This window comes from Misgurnus anguillicaudatus, chromosome 13 (genome assembly GCF_027580225.2).
Source record: "Misgurnus anguillicaudatus chromosome 13, ASM2758022v2, whole genome shotgun sequence".
In the NCBI taxonomy this organism is placed as follows: Eukaryota; Metazoa; Chordata; class Actinopteri; order Cypriniformes; family Cobitidae; genus Misgurnus; species Misgurnus anguillicaudatus.
Genome location: NC_073349.2, coordinates 9,738,911 through 9,754,774, shown reverse-complemented (window position 1 = coordinate 9,754,774; position 15,864 = coordinate 9,738,911). Strand labels below are relative to the sequence as shown.

At 37.3% G+C, this 15,864-nt stretch overlaps 1 protein-coding gene across 4 annotated transcripts in view; it reads right to left on the bottom strand.

Moving 5' to 3' along the window:
* Positions 1-14,248, bottom strand: part of slc2a4rg (SLC2A4 regulator) — an 87,950-nt gene extending 73,702 nt beyond the window's left edge. For 3 of the 4 annotated variants that reach the window (XM_073874980.1, XM_073874981.1, XM_073874983.1), the window contains exons 1-2: positions 13,780-14,246; positions 12,197-12,423 (exon numbers count right to left, since the gene is read on the bottom strand). In XM_073874980.1, the coding sequence (XP_073731081.1) occupies positions 12,197-12,423; positions 13,780-14,025 (473 nt within the window). In that variant the 5' untranslated portion in view covers positions 14,026-14,246. Of the gene's footprint in view, positions 1-12,196; positions 12,424-13,779 lie in introns of all 4 variants that reach the window. The other variant, XM_073874979.1, reaches the window with a different exon arrangement.
* Between the last annotated feature and the right edge of the window lie 1,616 nt (positions 14,249-15,864).

Below are 15,864 nucleotides of genomic sequence, written 5' to 3'. Positions count from 1 at the left end.
ACGGGCAAGATATGAAAAATAAGAAATAAAACCTATAATCAACAAAGTAAATAACATAACTTGAAGCAATCGAGGCAGGACAGCCAGTTGAAACATTTCAGTGACTGGCTCTTTATTTCTTTATGCACAAAACACCAACATTCCTCCACGAAAGTTCGGGTCTGGTACACAAAACCAATTCAGTTTTCAGTCATTGCTTTAAAACCGCACTGATGTTTAGATCAGAATAACCGTCCTAAATTATTACATCAATCTGCCAGATATTTCACAATTGTGGCCACAACCTCAGCTTGGACAATAAAGTGTGTTTTGTAATTCAGTGCTGGATAATACAGCTTTAAACGTACTGAACGATTCCCTTGGTAGCATCAATTGCGCACGTAGGCGTTATTATATAAACACAGAGGACAAAATGAGCAATCCATTGTATACATGACAACAAAATAATAGGGATTTTTACGAGTGATTGCCGCTTTTTGCATAAACCCCTCATCTCAGCACCGGCTCTGACGGTCCGGTTGAATGACAACATAATAAACATCACACAGCAGGCCTTTACTCCAGTTATTTTGTGTTGTGCAGACATGCATTGAGGCCATCAGTTTGCGGCAGGAAGCTTTTTTAAACAGACATGTCCTATTTGTCTAAAGATAAAGATTGCGCCAGGGGTTGATTGATGCTTAAATCAATCAGATGGGAAATGAGGGCAGGGTTGTTCCTTTAGTTTTTCATATTGTGATATATTAAGATTGCTGTTTTGGAGCCTCAATAACTGCTCAGAAAAACTTTATAGAAAGTCTCAATGAAATGCAATGATTTACATAAACGGTGTGATTTTTAGTGCCATTATGTTGTAATCAATAGACCTCTTGCGTGTTTGCAAACAGACATGATGTTTTTTGTGGGCGGAGCCCAACTGGTGGCAGAAAGTGAATGCTTCTCAATAGCTGTGTGAAGTGTTTTAGCGTTAAACTGTGACTTTTATGTATCTGGTGTTCTGTAGAAGTCTGTTTCCCCTATATTTCTCTTAAGTGTAATGTTTCTTATAACGTTTTCACCAAGTTACGTTTATTTTTTAAATAAATTTAATTTTAAATGGCTTGGCTACTGATATGTGTGCATGTATGTAAAGTATATGTATTGTTCTTTATTGGTAAATCTATTTTTTTACAGTATGAATCGCTGAAGTACTTATAAGAGCAATACTATCATGTATTCTGTATAATATCACTTATTACATATTTCATCATTTCCTGTTTTCAATTTCTGCCTTATATTTTTAGCCTACGTGTTTGATCTAAAACTATTATGTTTACATACAAATTAATTTGTATAGGCCTGTTTATATATTATTAACACTTTACATCGTGTGTGTGTGTGCTATGTTTATATATTTATTAGTAAACATCATAATTTAGAACAAACAGGAAGAAGACATATGCTAAGATAGAAGGTAAAAAGACGTAATAGAAACGAAAAAAATATGAAAACTTTAATAAATGGTAATATTATTGATATTATGAACTCATTCAAATCTTTAATCTTTCTAAATAAATTATAAACGTAACGTGATAAAAACGCTATAAGAGACACATAGAGGGATCAGACTTCCACAGAACTCCGGATATCTTCTCTAATTATTTTCTATTCTAATTATTAAAAGATTTTCAGATGATTTCTGTCCAGTTGAGGGCTTATTGCAACCATAAACACCTACGTTTATCTTCAAATGGTGTCTTCGACGACGGTATACTATAAAAAAGTAGGTCATCTATTTTGGCATTCCTATTCTGACACTCAACAGCACAACAAGACATTTTCTAGTGAGTTATATTGTTCGTTTCACTCGTGTCTCATTCATTTCCACTGTTTTTCTGCCACCACATTGCGCGCGTGAAGTAACTGTGACATTGACTCGCAAAAGGTTTATAGCAACTACTACCAAAACACATACGTTTAACTTTTGTCTCTCTATCGCCATCTCTGTTTATAACATAATATTGCAGCTATTTGTAGAGTAATTGTCTGTATGTGCGACAGAGCAACTGATAATTATTATGATTCTGAAACATACTCATGGCTATGTTTACATGCACACAATTTTGTCAATCCGACTGAATTTAATCCCAATGCCGGTTACGACAAAACAGTTTACATGCACCCTAAATATTGCAATCTGATGTAAATGTTCGTTTACATGTACATTCTATATAATCCGAACCAAACGTCTGCGCAAGTGCACAGCCAGGGTTGCCAGACTCGCGCATCAAAACCAGCCCCATGGACATTCAAAAAGTAGCCCAAATGCATCCCAATGACTATTCACAGGCCAATGTCTTAACCAATGAACGAAATCCTTTCAACTTTAACTTGAGGTAAAAAAATCAAATAACTAAAAAAACTTTAAAGTAGTCCAAATCTAACCTCTGCCTGAAAAGGAGAGGACTTGGCAACGGAGCGCACAGCATCTCTTGTCGTTTACATGCGTACTTTTCTACTGATGATCGAATCACAGATCGGACTACAACTCTCCATTCAATACGATCAAAATTTGCATCCGATCTACCTCAATCGTATCAATTACGGTGTTTACATGAATCCGACTGAGCCATTAATACGATTACAAATGGATTATTTGGTTGCATGTAAACGAGTGTGAACTCATGTAGCCTACTATAACTAAAACTGATGAACAAACATTACTTTTTATGATGTTAAGTTAGGAATAAGGGCTCACGCATAATTTAATTCACTGCATCCATAATGGTCCGCAACCACAAAAGCACTTCCCATTTATTTATTTTTAAAATAAAGATCCTCATTTGCAAGATGCATCTGTGAATCGACTAAAGGTACATTTATGTGAAGATTTACAAATACTGCATGCATTCTCTCTTGCAAATTATCTCACTAAAGTGCCTCAGCAACACTGCTGTACTTGAAATATTCATGTTTGCATTATAAAGCTGGGATAATATTTAATACAACTCTGACTGTGTTTGCCTGAAAGAAGAAAGTCACATCTATATCTTAAAAGGTGAGTAAAATATAGACAAATATTCATTTTGGGGTGAACTATTCCTTTAGTAAGTGTACGTATGCTGTCACAAAATCAGAGGCAATTCTGTAAAGATGGCTTGTAATCAGATCACACAAGATGAATGTTAAGTGTAAACGGGGATTTTATCTGATCTTGTTCAAGATTAGTAGCACCATTTATAAAACAGTCTCAGATTAAAACAGCTGCGCTCTGAAAACTAAAAACATGCTGATTCCCCTATATTCAGCTTCTCTCCGTCAATTCTAAATAATGCGGAACGATGCAGCCAATTAAACGGCAGACATTTGAAGAGCGTCTCCTCAAATACCATGCTATGAAAAGTTTCGGTTCCTTGCTACCCGCATGCGTATCTGCTATGAAACACGAGCCGCCATGAGCACGCCGTTTGCATCTTTTGTGGATTTTGATAACGTCAACATTAGGCTTGGGCGGTAATACGGTAATATGGTATACCGCGGGATCTAAAAATAGCAAAGGTATCAGTTTCTATACCGCCATACCGGCATTTTAGCAGACAAGGATTAAATATTAAATTAGGGAGGGCGAAATCTAAAAATTTTCTTTACCTACCATCGAGCCATTAACCAAAGAGTTTAAAATATGTTACGCTGTTTGAAATAACAGCTATTTCGAGCTGCGCATGCAATTTCGCAACTCTGTCGCATCTCTCTGCTGCTCTGCCTCCGGCTCATCCGAAACATCATTACCGCAAACGCGTCGCCGCGGAGCTTGTATGCTGTAATCGGAGGACAAATGACTCCTTAGTTTCAAAATGGTTTGGGTAAGGTGATCGCGTGGAAAATAAAGGCGTTTGTCTTATTAGAAGCTCATTTGAAACATTGCCGCGGCTTATTTAAGAAAATGACAGCTCCGAAGAGCCGCTTAAGTTTGAGGTAGTGCTAAAAATAATAAAGAAAGATGATGATCATCATCACCTTATCAGTTAGCACTGAAATGTAGATGTAATCCATTTCCAAATCTAAACCCATCTTATGCGGAATGTTGCCTAATAGAATGCAACACGATGGATAAAACAGGCACCTTCAGAATGCATAAAAGATGCACCGCCAAGGCAGGTCTAACTCACTCTGTGCCTTCTAATAACGACTAGAACAACTCTTTTGTATAATTATAATTACTTTTTTATTTTTCAAAAAGACAAGTGTCAACTTCTATTAAGTGAAACATGGACGATGCAATGCTCTGCTTATGCGAGCCGCAAGAAAGCCCTTGTCTGCTGTAGAAAGAATGCAGCAAAGATATTTAATGCTAATGTATGAGTTTCATTAATTTATGGTGAGATCCGTGCGTTCTAGTTAACAATGCAATGCAAGCGAACGCGCCGTGCCGGCGCCTCCATGTCACGGTTATTATATTCTCTACTATATTTGCTTTTTATTTATTAAATACATGCAATTGGTTGATGAAACATTTATTAAAATTAAGACACAATTTATACAAAACGAAATTCACTTTAAAGAAAGGCTTTCTACAAAACAAAACCTAATTAAGTGGTAAAAATGTCTAATGATTTACAAAAACAAAACTTAATCTGCACTTTACTGTTAAAAGACGTAAATGTTAATAATTTGGAATACAACCAGGAAAGACTTTCGTTTTAATTATTTTATTGCTGGATTTTACAAAAAAATATTTTTATTTTACATGCTGGAATATGCAGAAATATAAGTTAACAGAAGGAGGACTTTCGTTATTTCATTAAAATATGGTGTAATATGCAGAAAATAGGTTTAAATGTTGAGCAATTTTCTTCAAGTCTTGCTTTGATAAAATTTTAGCTTGATGCAATGTGAGGGCACAAAACCAAACGCCGTGACCTCGCGCCAGAACCCAAATGCCCTGACCTTGCGCCAAATATTTTTATTGGTTTATAAGTACAAACAGGCGAGTTATGAAAAATTGAGTGTGAGGGATTTGTTCACTTCACACAAAAAGATCCTGGAAATTGGAATGAGATGGCTAACTGTATTAGCGTGTAGTCCACTGTCTATAATAGCCTAATTAAGAGATCACTTTTTAACCAGCAACTGGTTAATTCTGTTTGACCTTTGTATTTAACTTTTTTATAAACTGCTGGTTGTTGCTAATAAAAGTTGTTAATATTGTTGTGCATGTTATTTTGCTATTTTTTTCAGTATTAGTGTTTGGTATTCAGTTTCTGAAGGGTTTAGGCACAAGCCAACATTATGGTGACGCTGTCTGAGCCTTACGTCATAATTTTATAATTATTCACGGTAATACCGTATACCGGGGTAAAATAGGGAGGCGGTTTGATGGTATCAAAATTTGGATACCGCCCAAGCCTAGTCAACATAGTGAGTCATAACAGAAAGTAAGGAAACAGCAAACGTATCAAACCGAGGGGGTGAACTTCGATACGTTTCCACCACCAGCCAATCTAGGGGGATGAGAAGTTATAGGTGAGTTATGGATCCGAGCAGGAATGTGCCTCCCCCTCACCCCTTGCTTTCAGTCAGATTAATGGCTTGCCGGCTGACCGGGATGTGACATCCGCATTGGTTACTGCAAAAACATATATAATGTTATATAAGCCTGTGACCACCATGATTTTGAGAGCGAGGTGATGATGACCCATTTAGAGGTGTTAGTATGACGCTGTCAGTCAGCTTGGGTTTAGGATGAGGCCCTGTAGCATCAAGCTGGCTTTATAGACGGTTTCAGCAGTAACAACATAAACAAGCCGTGGTCCGCACGTAACTTCCGGTAAACTCAGCTAAGAATAAATAACAACAACAAATTAACTGCTTTAAAGGTGCCAAAGAATGCATTGAAATAAGTTGTTAAATTGTTCTCTGATATCTACAAAGAAGGTTTGTGGCTTTATTAAGTGCAAAAATGATCTAGAAACGGTTTTACATGTTCATCTACAACCCTAGGATTTGCCTTTAGAATGAACGGCATTTAATTACTTCATTTGAAAGGGTCATGAATAATAATGTTGAGCTCTGCTCTGATTGGCTGTTTCACAGAGCAGCTCACTTTAGTAGCTCTGTGTGTGTGTAAACAGACCTTATGCTTGAGCCTGTATCAGATGAAGATACGGAATAATCGATAGTTTGGAGTTCGTGTTTTTTTCAGTATGGACCTGAAAAACATAACTGTAACGTCAATAGTAGAACTTCAGCCTAAACGCTAGCATATAGTATAGCGCTAACTCAGCAGTCACAACTTCTAGCATTGTAACAACATTGTACTTAATGTTGGAGGTGTACATCACGACTGTAACGTCACAGTCGGTGTTATGTTGAGATTGGTCTGTTTCCAGCTGTCTTTTGCATGCATGAGGTTTACATTAGAAGGAGGAAACAATCGTGTTTAAGGCTCACGATATGCCATTACCATGTACAGAACTCTTATTATTCATCTATGTCTAGGTAGATACAGATTAACATTCTACGGCACCTTTAGAGGGGAAGGAGACACTCAATATGTCGCACCATAACTTCCTGTTTAAGTCGAAATTACATCAACAAATCGAACAATTTTGTGCATTTCAATTTCAAGGCACTTTAGTTGGTCCTTAAAGGGGACATTTCACAAGACTTTTTTAAGATGTCAAATAAATCTTTGATGTCAATAGAGTACGTATGCGAAGTTCTAGCTCAAAATATCATATAGATCATTTATTATAGCGTGTTGTCACTTTGTATGTGTGAGCAAAAATGTGCCGTTTTTGGTGTGTCCTTTAATATGCAAATGAGTTGATCTCTGCACTAAATGGCAGTGCCGTGGTTGAATAGTGCAGATTAAGTGGCAGTATTACCCCCTTCTGACATCACAAGGGGAGCCACATTTCAATGACCTATTTTTATGCTTGCAGAGAATGGTTTACCAACACTAAGTTACTGGGTTGATCTTTTTCACATTTTCTAGGTTGATACAAGCATTGGTGACCCAATTATAGCACTTAAACATGGAAAAAGTCAGATTTTCATGATATGTCCCCTTTAACATTAAGGGGGCGTATACACCAAGGCATTTTTGTTCCCAATAGAAGCGATGTGCTTTTCAAAAATCCCAGCAGCAGGCGTTTTTTCACATTCAGCACTGAGTTAAAAAAAAATTTAACTTTGGGTGAAAAGCTCAGCTCGTCAATGTCACTTTTCACTTGGCCGTCCATTTACAGTGGAGGAGGAACGGGACAAATACCACAACAACCAACCAGCACATCGTACAATGACTGATAAAAAAACTGAATTTTTACAGCAACAAAAGCACTTAGTTGAAAAAACTATGGTAATTGGCATCTGCTTGGCGTTTTCGGCCACGTTGGTGTAAACGGCCCATATGCCTTGAATGAAGATTTTATGAAGTTTTTTTTGAAAGTAAACAGGCAGCATCGTAATTCATACTTCTACTATTAAATACACACACACACACACACACACACATATTTATATATATATAGTTTTTTTAAGACAATATTCAAAATAAAGTAAGTACCCATTTTACATCAGTACACATTGCAAAACATATTGAGCCTTATTTGTCATCTGATCACATCAAGTTAACTGTTTAATTCGACTAAAGGCGTTGCCTTCCAGGTATCACCTGAAGGCTATACAACTTTGGGATGCCGCCAAACTTAATTCAGCAACAAAGTGCACTTCCAATAACTTGCAAGTTCAGGAAGTTAAGCATTGCACTTTGTAAATGCCGCCCAAAAATAAAATGGCAATATCACTGATCTTGGAATTTTTCATCTAAACTTTGCTGAAATCACCTTTTTATTGACTTCTGTATCAAAGCTGGCTTGCACAAGCACCCATGAGACATTTAAAATAGACACGGCAAGTTTCAATCTCCTGGACTTTCTAGTTTTCAGCTTTTAGCCTCTCTGTTTACTTTAGATGAGCACTGATAAGAGAAACATAAATTCAGGTGCAGACTTGTCATTAATGCCAGCTATCGGCCACAACACGGAGCAAGAGAAACGTTTTACTGATTTCACAGACAAGCCTGGACCTGTCAACAAAAGGCTAATACTTAAAGAGGTGCTCAAGAACTGCACGGTCACCAATATTTTATCTCCTAAAACACATTCATAAGTTACATACGCGAGGGTGTACTCGCTGAGCGCACTACACTACACTAGTATATGTACTAGTGTGTGAATCCGGAGTGCCTGAGTTTTGAATAGGAGGTTTACACAGGTTTGGTAGGTTTTATCAGTACGATTGATCTTATTTCAAATTGCTATCTTGTAAGGATGGCCATGTTGTATTACTTATTTGTCTCATAATCCTTTAGAAGTGACAGCCTGGAAGGGATCAAATTTGTCAAAAGGTGTTGTAATCCCTAAAGTACTTCTACATGCTGTGAATACTGACTGCATAATGTACAGTTACATAAAGTAGGTTCTTTCTCCGTCTCAAATGTTGTTTGCCAACCACATAAAAGTAATGTAACAGATGTCTATCAGAGGAAAAGGGCTGCGGATGAATCAAAGAATTATGCAATGGTCGTAAAATGCGACAGGTGTAACTTGTGTACTGTTTTTCTCACTATAAGATTCCAATGGAGGGGGAGCCAATTTGCCTGCTTATCACAGCTTTGCATAAATTTGCATATTCTTGGAAAGTGTGAGCTCCAGGTACTATTTAAAATTAAAATTTATGATGTAGAAATATAAAACACTGTTGACAATCTTAATTGGGACAATAACTCCCCTACAGCAAAGTAAATACACTCTTGGAAAAGAAATGTATGAAAGGTGTCAGTGGGGCGGTACCCTTTCAGAAGTACACCTTTGTACCTAAAGGCAAGGGTGCATATTAGTATCTTAAAGGTGCATACTAGGGATGCAACAATTCTCATTATAATATTGAACCGTATTGAATGTAAAATGCGTTTTTTTCTCGGTATAAGCGTCCAAATGATTAATCCCTGCGCACCTGTTTGTGTATCTGCAAATCCATGCGCCTCTCTGTTTAAGTAAATATTCAATCACTATGTGTAAAGCGCCTGCGCTTAACTATGCTTGCGATGCTTATGTCCGATTTTACACTCTACAATTGCGAGCCAACAAGCGAGACGCCAATGCAAAGCAGCACTGCCATCTTTCACATCTGTAGTATGGGTTAGTTTTTGTGCGAGTAGTTTACATACAAAGGCAATGCAAAGACACAAATACATGCGAATTCGCTTTGGGCAATGCGAACGATGCAAAAATTTCAACTCAAGCAAAGAATTAGCATGACGCAAGGTTAAAGAGCACCTATTGTCCGATTCACATTTTTACATTTCCTTTGGTGTGAGTGTGTGTTTTAGTACAAGTTAATTATATGCAAAAGGTACAAACCCCAAAGTAAACGATGACACGAGTTTTCATCTCCAACATAAATCTCTTTTCTTTGACTACAACAAACACACGGATTGTAGGCAACAGTTTATTTCCTGGGATTGGTGATGGAGACAAGACCGACATTATCATAATTCCTCCCGCTTCGGACTCGCAGCCTGTAAGTTAACTGCTGTTAGCATTGCATTGTAAGCGAATCTTTTAAACATTGCATGGAGCGTCACGTTTCCGGCTGATGTCAGAGGTATTCAAGCTAATCACAATGTACAAATTAGCTGGCTTTTCAAATCCCTGCATTTCAGGAAGAGAGTGAAATCTGGAGCTACAAAAATGTACGGTATTTGGAAAACAATGTGTTTTTAACCATAAACTACGCAACCACATTGTATTATACCAAATATACCAAATACACAAAATAACGTTGTTTTGTAGCAATGAAATAGGTGCTCTTTAAAGCCGGAGGTATACTAGGGACGTCCGCGTATGCACGCCGTCCGCATGACGTCATTTTCGTTATCAGGAGGGTCAGCGGTCGTCCGCGCGGACCATCCGCGTGCAGCCCAAGCTTAGAATAATGTCAGAGAAAGATGTAATTTTTGCTATTTTCAGCCAAGTTTTGGGTTGCCAAACATTTAGTGCATCCCCAATATAGGTATAAAAGTACATATGAAGAGTTCGTTGCAAAACGAGATAACCACCGTTTTTTTAATTGTTCAGAAATCTCATTTTTTGGTTGTGCATTCCAATTAATTTCAATGCAACTGCAGTTGGTTTGTTTTGATTTAAACCTTCATAACTTAAAAAATACAGCTAAGTAGCACCATAAAACAAGCCGCACAAGCCCTGAAAAGTGAAGCCAAAATGTCTCGATCGCGTCCCAGTGACTGGTCCCAGTATAGGTCATAAAGCCCGCCTTCCCATGTTATTCAATGGGACTTGAGACCAACCAAGAAATTTAATTACACTTCAATTATCTTTTTTCCGAAGCTGGTTTCTGTCATTTACTGTAGTTTTTATTACGCTGATGTAAATTCAAATGTTTGTTTTTAAAATAAGTTTGTGTTTAGTTTGTTATTTAATGATATAAAAACGGTGGTGTCAGGTCATGATTGACAGCTGCTGTGATATCGTGTGATATGCGCATTCTGCGAGAGTGAGGGCGGGGTCTTGATTCCGCGGCTTTACTTCCTGCTCACTACTGCGCAGGACTGGTCCCGAAATCGCTACTGCACAGACAGGGCTCCAGACTAACTTTTTTCACTAGGAGCACAGTGGGCCCCAACTGAAAATTTTAGGGGCGCAACCAGATAATATAGCGACATACACCGTAAATCAACATGCTAACCAAATATTCACATTTCTACTAATTTCCACTGTATTAATAATAAATAATTTGATGATAGATGCAGAAAGTACAATGAATGTGCTGTTTCAAATTCAGTATCACATCACAAAAAAATAAGGTCAAATTTACTGGTCGCACATGTGCGACTGGATGTAAAATTCAGTGGCACATTCTCAAATTTTGGTGGCAAAATGCCACCATTTGGTGGCTGTCTGGAGCCCTAACAGACTCAAGACCCAAGATGTTAGCGCCATATCGGGACACTGGTGGCTTCACTTTTCACCAATGGAAGAGAGCGAACAGGCGTCGTCCATCTTTTTTTTTACAGTCTATGGTGGTGTTAGGTGATGCAGAGGTTGCACCATTCTTTATATATAAAAGCATGCATATTTGAATAAATAAAAAAATGTCAATGACACAAAACCTCAGACTAATGAGTGCTATAACACAAAATCTTCAAGCCCTTTAAAAGCCTCGTTGTAATCGAAGGCAAGTCACAATTATTTGCCTGAATTTGCAAGATCGGCATATTTAGTTAAAACACACACATGCCCTAAAACAACCCACACTGAGTCGAACAGTAAGCATGCTATTTATCTTAGCGAATAATGACATGTGCAACTACAAACACGGATTACCAAACTTCTATATGCATTTCATTCACATATTTCAATAATCAACCTCATCTGAACTGTAAAGACACCCCTCATTATTATCTGTCATAACACTCTGATCCCAGAAAGGAAATAGATGAGAATAATAAAAAATTAAGAAAAATACACACAGCAAGAAAGACAAGAACTGATGTAGCCATATTTATTCATTTGTTTACACAAACTGAACGCTGACCAAGTAAAAGTCTTTTTACGCTTCACACAAACTACAATGTGCAATCACTTGACTATCAGCGTCTGGTATTTTATGGGTCATGGTAAATGCAAAAACCATTGGCATGATCAGGGCAAATTCTGTTTTAAGAATGATGTAAAAATAGTTTCCTTCAATGCACTTTACCATGAAGGCATGTAAGCTATTGTATTCAAGCAAACAGCGTGACAATTTAGCCAATGAACAATTCGGAACGAGTCCAGTCAAGCCAAACTTCATTCCACTTTTGAATAGCCTAAGCCATTAAACGTAGATAAAAATACTTGAGAATGAAATCAAATGAAGTACAAACAAAACAGATCTGCACTGATGACTCATGTAAGAGTCTTTAATGTTTTTTTCTTAGGCCTGGTGTTCTTCAACAGCAAATGAAATTTAGGAAATTATGGAGTGACCATAATAAATAATTGTGTAAAATATACAAAGTCAATCTATAATGTTTTTGCTGTTTACATATGCACACCTTATCTTTTACAAAACTGATTTCAAGCATTTGGGCTAAAATCATGACAAACATAAGTACTCATATATAAGACTGGGATCAGCTATGAAAACCTACCTGTCTTGCGGGACGGGGATGATGGAGGACATGTATGGGTGCGAGGCCTTGGGTGATGGCAGACGACATCCAAGCTCCTCCGGCCCTCCTACAGGGCTCCGAACCTCCATGTGGATTTGGTCTTGTAGCCTGTGGCCATTTAAGATCAGGCAACGAGCAGGACAGCCTTGTTTAATGAGCCCACTTGATGCTGAGCTATGTTCATCCTCCTCTCTGCCACATGCAAACTGAGAAAAAAGGGAAATGAGAGATACATTTTTTCTTTATCAGTTAGCGTATGTGTCCACAGGGAGATTAAGACAAACTACTTTAACTGTGTGTCCTAATTTACCGTACGGCAATTACATCTGGTACTATTAAGGGAACCAGAAGGAACCAAGTGCAGATTTAAAGACACCAAATAGTATTTGTTTCAATAATACATTTAAAACAGGTTCTTAACTGATGGGTTGACAGCAATGACAAAGCAATGCTGAGTTTAGGGTTGTCAAAAGTAATGCAACCATATAACAGTTACGGTATCAAAACAAATCGGCTTGTGTACCTATAAAAAACACTTCCTCTATCTGCTGTTGTTTACATTTTGTACATCCAATTAAACTGTATGGTATTCTGGAGCAAACTCATCTGTTATCATAACATAATATGGTTTAAATATATATACATTTTTTGTCATGTTAATCATTTTGCAAATTGTTGGGCCTTTTAAGTAGAAAACACTGGCGTAAATAAAACTAAATTGAAGGTCCACGCCTCAAAACTTTGTAACAAGCATTTGTTGCATTTCAAGCTGCATTCACTGACTGCGCAGCTCGTGAATGACAGGTGCATGCGCCGCACATCAGACGCATCAATGTACCGCGAGAGCGATTTGAAAGCTGTGCTTACTGAATCGCTCTCGCGGTACAATGATGTCATATTCTGATCGATTTGCGCATGTACACGAACACACCCCATTTTATGACGCGTCATACTGGAGGGGGGCGTGTCACCCACGCAAGCGAGACACTGCAAAACAGCAACTTGTCTACATTTTAACGTTATTTAATAAATAAATGTTAGTGCTATTCAAATAATTAAGCGTGCAACAATTATTTTTTGTTTTATGTATGACTTCAACTAAAACACAACGTATGCTGCTTCACAATAAATATCTAACCATGAAACGTACTAGTAAGACTGTAATGCTGAGAGAGAAAAAAAAGAGCAAACAGTCTTCCTGTAAAAACAAACCCTTCAACCGGCTTCAGCTCGTGTTAGATACACTATGGGGGAGGGGTGAATCGGTTAAATGTACCAACCCCCTATTTTTCTCCTTTAAACTTTGAACGTGCAAGTTAAGTCGCCATCTTAAAATACGTGCAAAACAGTTACATCGCCGCACAAACCCAAACGGCGGGCGAACCGACAGAGTAATTGCATGAATTAAAATCCATGTAAATTAACTTACTTTCAAAGACTTCTGAACACAAGTTGAGTTTTCGTCGAAAGCAGAGCCTTTATCGTAAATTTGCAGTACAAATGACAGCAAATAATACTTATTTTAAATGCACGCAAAACTTATAATAGCACTTGTCATTTACCTTTTTATGAATGTAGTGCCTCTCTCCCGTTGAGGTATAAAAATGTCCATTCGGAGAGGTTTCCTTGCCTGAATTCTTTAAAGCACTTTCGTGGTGCGCATTTATTTTACAAGCTTTTCCATTCAACACTCCGTTCTCGCGTGTCGCTATCATCACTGCGATGACAGGGTCGCGCTGTCCGACGCAGCCCCCCTCGTGCGCACTTTCGCCGGCTCGAGGCTGCTCGATAAGGCGTTTCGAAGTCATTTTCAACCTGGTTTAAATGTAACTAAAGCGAGATCACCAGCTTTCGGTTGATTTTAGTGCAGAACGGGTTACAATGCATTTATCAGTATTGTGTGGACTACAACTCCCTGTTGCAGTAATGGAGATCGTGTTTTACTACGGTCTAAAAATGCAAGCAGCCGGTAAATGGGATCAAAACGTTGTTTTGCTTTTCTCTCTCTCGCCGAAGCCCAACGCCACGCCCACTCTATCCTGCGCGTGCAGCCAGGCGAGATTCGCTCGACCCCGCCCCTCATTGATTTTGATTGGCTCTCGGCGTACATAAACATTCTATTTAGGCACGCGGCCATGGCAATGCTGCAGCTGATTGGTCATTTGAGCATCGTCGACATGACATTTTTCAAGAGTTGAGGGGGTGTGTCTCTGTTTTTGCCGGCCGGTAGAGAGGAAGAGGAAAAAAGAGGCCGGTAAAATTTGACGCACTTTTTAAAAGAGTTTTTACCAGCTTATACACGTATATGAAACAAAGAAGAAAATGATGCACACGTTGAGAGCGTGATGAAACAGCTACGAGTTCAGATAGATTCATAAAATGCTAACTTTAGGTACATTATTAGAGCAAATTTACACTTAGTATGGTCGATCAGGCCAAGTGGATGACAGAGACTTTCAAATTAAAAATATAACCATTTGTAAAAAGCAGAAAAACAATGACTGCAATTATATAGACGGTTTCAGCAGTAACAACAAACGGTAAACCCGCAAAAACAATTATAAACAACAGAGTCCTTATTTAGAGTAAGTTAGTTCATTTCTGACAACGAGCAAAACAAACAAGTAAATAACATTAGTTCAAAACATAGCTAAAGCTTATCAAAAACTACACCGAGCGTAAATTAAATTGTGTAACTTACTAATATAATATGGGAATAAACTGGAAATTTGAAAAAAAAATCCAGAGTTGCCTATATAACACGGCACTTAAATGTAGTTAAAAATCTTGCAGCATAATTTTGTTTAAAACTACAACATTTAATGCAATTTCATTTGAATTTCTACCCTGTACATTCTTCAGTCACACTGCTTACTGAAGGGCCATTGAAGCCACGCCCCCTGCATGTACATGCGTTCTTCAAAAACATGCACAGATAATTTCTTGAATCCTGCACACAAAATAATGACAAAATGTCCATCTATGTTTTCACAGTAATTACATACATTTGTTTAAAACATTTATGTGAGATAATTAATAAAAAATTGTCTAAAAACACTTTTTCACATCACTGTTCCATTTTCCAGGCCTTGGAAAACTACCACAGAAGCCACACTTGCTGAATTTTAACAGTTTAACTAGCATACCAAAATGTGCTTATCTGATTTATTGGCTAGCTAGCTGTATATCTAAATGTAAGCTAGCACTATTATTATAACTTTAATAATGTTTATTATGCCTTTGTTGTACTCAATGAAAGAAACAATTAAAGTTCTACTTACAATTATGATATGTGTGCATGTATGTAATGTATATGTATTGTTCTTTATTGGTAAATTAATTATTTTACTGTATGAATAGCTAAAGTACATATAAAAAGCAATAATGTATTCTATATAATATCATTTATTAAATATTTAATCATTTTCCTGTTTTCTATTATTTCTTTCTTATATTCATATTGTTCTAAAACGATTATATTTACATACAAAATAATATGCATAGGCCTGATTATATATTAATAACACTTTACTATGGTGTGCTATATTTATATATTCATTAAGTATGTTAACATAGTAATTTTAGAACATAAAAGAAAAAGACATAGGCTGTAAGATATAAGGTAAAAAAAAATAGAAAATGGAAAA